Here is a 5,991-nt window from a genome sequence, read left to right on the forward strand (position 1 = left end):
ACCTTTAATATCCAGCCCATTTTATAGTTGGGCAGTTTTAATTGAATATCATATAACCTCCTATATCAGAATTCATACCTGTAATGTAACTAGGACCCACAATGGGATATTTCTTGTACAAGTAGCCTCAGGCCATTTTTAAATTACTACCAATACCTTCCACTTCAGAGAAGGAAAATATACATACCTGCGTTTGTTTGAATGAACTATGAAGGAATTAAGGGGATGAAGCAAGGTTCCTCTGGTGAACAATTTCTTTTACAGGGTATCATTCAGAGTTGGAAAGATGGCTCAGCTGTCAGTAACATTTGGTACTCAAGAAGGGTACCCATATTTGATTTCTAGCACCCACTCTATAGCTCAAATGTTTTTCATGTTCCCATTGATATGAATTATTCTTCAGGCATCCGTATGAACCACACATTCCAGTGTTGTATAGACAAATGCAGACAAAACACCCATGCTCACAAAAAATAAAAAGAAAAAAAGTTATAATTATAGATTATGTAATAGGATCATAAAATTGTTAATTTATAGTTAGGATGTTAAGATCATTTTGTAAAAAATGCATAAACATAATTATATAGTAAAAATTAAAGTATGTTACTTTACTCTATCCTTACAATTAACCCATGTCTTTTCTACATCTGTGTCAAAGTTTCAATATAAGAAATGAAATCCCTGTGTTATAATAAGTATGGGATGAAAAAATATTGCTCACTTTACTTGAAATAATATTAAACAATAGTTAAAATTGTCTCATGCTCATTTTAAAAACCATGAACAGGTTCTGATATGACAAAATGTACTGTATAAATATCTTAAATACTCAAAAGATTAATAAAATTGTCACATCTGTGGATTTCCCTACTCTTGTGGATTGGTGGTTGATTCAGTCCATGAGGGAAGTGGGAGCAGAGATGTCAAACAGGGGGTCTGGAAGCCCTGTAGAGAGACATCTACACATATATACAGATATATAATACTGCCACACACTTATTTACACACACATACACATACATGTCCCGACTATAAGTACAAACTCACAGGAACCCGTAGATAGATTCACATGTGCACCAAACAGACACAGAAACATACAGAACAAAAACTCAGGCACACACACATATATGCAAACATACATTTACACACAAAGGTGCAAACTCACACACATACACAAAGACATTGACACACAGAAAAACTGGTGCTCACATCCAAAGACAGAGAGAGAAAAACAATGCAAACATACCCACCCACACACCCACACACACCCACACACACTCCCACACAAACAGCAATCCAGATATCCATTTATGCAGGCACACAGTATACACACATAGGCATACAGAGATACATTTGTTGTCAAATATACACAGGAAGATGTACACAGACAAAAATATATACAGATCTATTTGTCAAAACATTTCTCTCCTGAGGCATTCATCTCTCTTCTGGGTTATACTCTTCTATGTTCTAGAATAACGGATTCTCTTATCTTCTGCCTGAAAGAGGAACACTGTGGCACTTTGAATTGCAAACAACAGTCTACTCTCTTAACAATCTTCTTGTATTTTTCTCTCACCTCTCAACTGCTATGAAAGTCATGAATTCGCCCATGTATTAAGTCAAGAACTTTGAGTTTATTTTGAACATTTTTTTTTTAAAATTTTGGAGCAGAAAAGAACATTCCCACACTGGACTATTGCCAAATAGCTAGTGATGCAGCTAAATGCAATTCAATATTCTATTGTGTATGTGCTCCTACTAGAAATCAGAAAATATATTTTGATTTTATCTTTTTATTTGTTTTCTTGAGACATGATTTCTATGTGTAACCATGGCTTTCCCGAAACTCACTCTGTAGATCAGCCTGTTTCCACTTCCAAAGTTCTTGGATTAGAGACATGCAACTCCATTTCATTGCAACTTATTTTTTTTCTGCTTTCATCTTAATGCAACTTTATTGAAAGCATCCAAGTGAGAAATCTCAATGAAAGTTAATTGATAAATAAAATTATCATAATGCTTTTAGAATTTTAATTCATTCAGAGGAAGCTAAATAAGTGGTTGAGTGATTGCAAGATACTATGGATATTGTATACAACCATGGTAGTCATGATACTTCTAGACAACATCACTAGAGAAAACAGTGAGAGACATTCTAAAAATAGATAGATGCACTATAACCCAGTATTTGATGCTTATGTACTAACTTTACATTTGTCAATTTGAATTCATGAAACATGAGTTTAGGAATATGATTTCTCCCTGACCCTTTGAATTGAATTTCTATCTGGTCTTAACAAAATTATGTAGAACTTGGGTAAAAAGATGCATCCAAGCATCCCTGCACTAGATGCCAATATGGAGAAGATCTCAACAGCAACCATGGCCTTGCCCTTGGTACTATGATAGACAGGAAGGAAGGTGATCCAGACACTGCAGAACACCAGCATGCTGAATGTCAAGTACTTGGCTTCATTGAATGCATCAGGCAGATTCTTGGCCAAGAAAGCCACAGTGAAGCTTCCAAGTGCCAGGCAGGCCAGGTATCCCAGGACACAGTAGAATGCAGTAACTGAGCCTTTGTTGCATACAATGATGATTTGGTCATACTCAGAGTGTGCATCAATATCAACAAAGGGAGGAGAAACTGCTAGCCAGATTGCACACAGAATACATTGTAATAAGGAACATATGGGAATAATGTAGTTGGATGCCCCAGATACCAGGAAGTACCTTATCCTTTCTCCAGGAACTGTGACTTTGAAAGCCAGCATTACAGTGATTGTTTTGGCTAGAACTGTGGAAACAGCCACAGTGAATACAATTCCAAATGTGATTTGCTGAAGGTTGCAGGTGACTCTGTTTGGATGGCCAATGAAGAGCAAGGAACACAAAAAACAGAACATGAGTGAAATGAGTAATAGGTAACTTAATACTCTATTATTGGCTTTTACGATAGGAGTGTCATGGTGCTTTACAAAGACTCCAAGAACCACAGCTGTGAATGAGGAGAAACAGAAGGCTGTTAAGGCAAGAACCATCCCCAAGGGATCTTCATAGCTCAGAAATATCACAGCTTTGTGAATGCACTTGTTCTGCTCTGTGTTGGTATACTGGTCCTCTGGACATTTCATACATTGATCCACATCTGATGTCAAAAGGAAATTTTTGTTACTGTTGTTTCAGTATTTATATTGACAGGGCATTTCATGTAAGTGTGTTGGAGAGGCCTTGCAAGAGCTGCATTTTGATTCTGATAATATAATTGAAGGGCATTGCTGTACAGCAATCATTGTATTTCATAATGATCACTATATTTAAGGAAAACAAAGCCAAGCAATCATTTCTTTGTCTATTTAACTGGATTGATGATTCATTTACAATGTTTTCAGAAAGTACAGATTTCTTACATCATTTTGCATGCTGCAGTGATATGACTTAGATTGTTGAATTCAGAAAATGCACATTCATTAACTGCAGTCATTACCTGTGTGGTTGATTGTATTTTCTAATCACTAATCCCTACATTCAGTGCCTCCTGAGATCATTGACTCTTTTATGAATTATTTTCCAATGACAAATGGAGACTCTCTCTTCTATGGGACAAGATCTTCAATAGGTATTCTAGTTAGAATTTGGCAGCCGAAACACAATGACATAGAAGCAACATTAAACTGAATCAGTAGGTTATATTTATGTGTACGTATTTATATGTATGTGTATTTGTAAAAGTAACAAAAGTACTCATGAATTTGTGAGTGGTTGACATCATATGTGGGAAGCTAGAGGGTTTGAATGAGAGGTGAAAATTTTATTAATATGATATTAATGTCTGAAAACTTCAAAAATATAACAAAATAAGCCCACAGTTATATAGGCATCTGGTAGAAAGGACATAGAACTCCAAATTACAGTTCATGAGAAGCACTAACAATATCACTGAAGGTAGAAATCTCGGTATATTCTTGGCATTAAAAAAGCCCTCATCTTCATTCTATCTTGTTTGGGAGCAGTCAGCAACTTTCCCCTTGTCTCATCTCCATTTCTATGACACTTACATTTCGTGAGTGTATTCAAGGATGAAATAAATAGTAGTAGAAAGTATGCAAAATATAAGACAAGGATCCTCGAGCCAGAGTGGTAACCCAGATGGCTTTTGTTAAGTGATAGTAGCCCATTATAACTTGTAATTTCCACCATGACAATAGTATGAAATGTGATCACTTTTATACTTAATCATTGGATAACTGTAGAGAGTGATGATATGTTTGCCTGATTATCAGACATTTCACCTAGAACAATGAATTTATGGAGAGCTACTATTGGCTAATTTGTTTAAAACCGATGAAGTTGGTTTAGCTCTGCATAGAATATTCTTCTCTTTAAGATTATGTGAGTTCTAATCCAGCACCCAAGTCAGGTGTCTCAGTGCATGTAGGTCTAACTACAGGGTTATTAGTTGCCTCTCACCTGCATCCATTCCACACACATGAACAATTAATGTAATAACAATATCTTATGTAATTTACATGATATTTATTGATATAAATATTTTTATTCTTAATTTTTATATCTAAAACAATTTCATTATATTTTGTTTGGCTATTTGAATATGCTGTATGTTAGATACATGGATATTAAAAGATATCTATGGATTGGCTACTTGGAATATATATATTGGCTATAATATGGGCCCTGGAAATTAACTCAGGTTATCAGCCTTAACGTCAAGTTGTTTAATTGCGGAGTCATCTCACTGGCAGGAAATGTCTTTCAAGAAATTTCTTTTATTACATAGAATGATAGGCAAAATAACTGAAGAACTATCCATTAACTATTTGGATTTTGCCAATCCTACATAAACAATCATATGGCTGTGTATGAGGTAATACTCTCTGAATATTTGTAGCTAATTTAAGTAAAAATTATATTCTATTACATTGTGGCATTAATAACTTTGTGCTATATATAAAAACAGTGAATATAAGTCTCTTCACATATTTCTACATCATGGATCACCCTTTTTCCTACCTTCCTGGACTCAAATAATGTCTGACCTTTGAAAATGGTCCTTTGGATATCACACAAACATTCTGTCTCATATTTAGAAGTTTCCCATAAATCTACAAGTATGTATTTGTCTTCTACCTAAGTCTTACAGAGACATGGATTTTCTTCCCAGCAGTTGCATGAAAAAGTCCAGTGAATTTCATGCTATATTCTGTCTTCATGGGACCCTGTACATAGTTCTATTCATAATTGTATGTAGGACACACACACACACTTGCAAAATGAATAAGTAAATATTATTAAATGTTTATGAATAGAAAAAATTTACATATAGTCTTACAGTAGATTAATCATTAGAAAAAGTCTTGTGTAGAATTCCCTCAAATTTCAGTTTGATAATCAAAATTATTTCTCTGAGGTATTGTAATCTGCCAGAAATTTACAATAAGTCAATATATGGCATAAAAGTTTTTGTTTGTTTGTTTTTTGTCAGGTCATTGTTAATATTTTTTATATCTATATCTATTAACTTAGGAAAGTGATATATTTCATTAGTGAAGTTGGCTTTTAGATGACTTCAGCATCCCAATGTGGGTGCAAGAGTAGGATCAATTTGAAGGATTTATTACAATAGAAAGCACTCACTTGTCTCATTAGAAACTTCATTTTCAGGGCAGGGGATGCAATCAAAACAGCAGGCTGCCATTCCTTGCTGCCAGAATTTTCTGAATCCAGGACCACAGTCAGCATGGCATACTGAAGCTGGCATCTGAAGAAAATTATGCACATGCTGATCAGAATTTTTACCTATTTAGTTTACAAGTATATATTAGGATGTTGAGGTTTAAATAAGCTTATTTTACATAATCAAATGACTGTCCCTGTTTTACTAAGTTCACTGTCTAATTGTATAATGATAAGCTATCAATATTAATATTGGAAACAAAATGGTTAAATGGTGAACTTCCTCAGTGCCTA

The 5,991-nt window shown here is 34.6% G+C and overlaps 1 protein-coding gene across 1 annotated transcript; it reads right to left on the reverse strand.

Annotated features, from left to right (window-relative positions):
* Positions 1 to 2,246: 2,246 nt before the first annotated feature.
* LOC110315513 (vomeronasal type-2 receptor 116-like) lies at positions 2,247 to 5,782 on the reverse strand. Its single transcript, XM_021189553.1, has 2 exons — positions 5,659 to 5,782; positions 2,247 to 3,151 (listed from the first exon to the last, which is right to left on the reverse strand). Exons 1-2 carry the CDS (start codon positions 5,780 to 5,782, stop codon positions 2,247 to 2,249), a joined length of 1,029 nt encoding a protein of 342 aa, XP_021045212.1.
* Positions 5,783 to 5,991: the final 209 nt, after the last annotated feature.

Source organism: Mus pahari, unplaced genomic scaffold (assembly GCF_900095145.1).
Source record: "Mus pahari unplaced genomic scaffold, PAHARI_EIJ_v1.1 scaffold_11354_1, whole genome shotgun sequence".
Classification (NCBI taxonomy): domain Eukaryota; kingdom Metazoa; phylum Chordata; class Mammalia; order Rodentia; family Muridae; genus Mus; species Mus pahari.

Bases quoted from the DNA above. Each gene is read 5' to 3' on its own strand.
- LOC110315513 (XM_021189553.1), bottom strand. From the start codon at position 5,782: ATGCCAGCTTCAGTATGCCATGCTGACTGTGGTCCTGGATTCAGAAAA. The intron at 3,152-5,658 runs GTGAGTGCTTTC...TTTTGACATCAG, and splicing joins TGAAGTTTCTAATGAGACAA to ATGTGGATCAATGTATGAAA.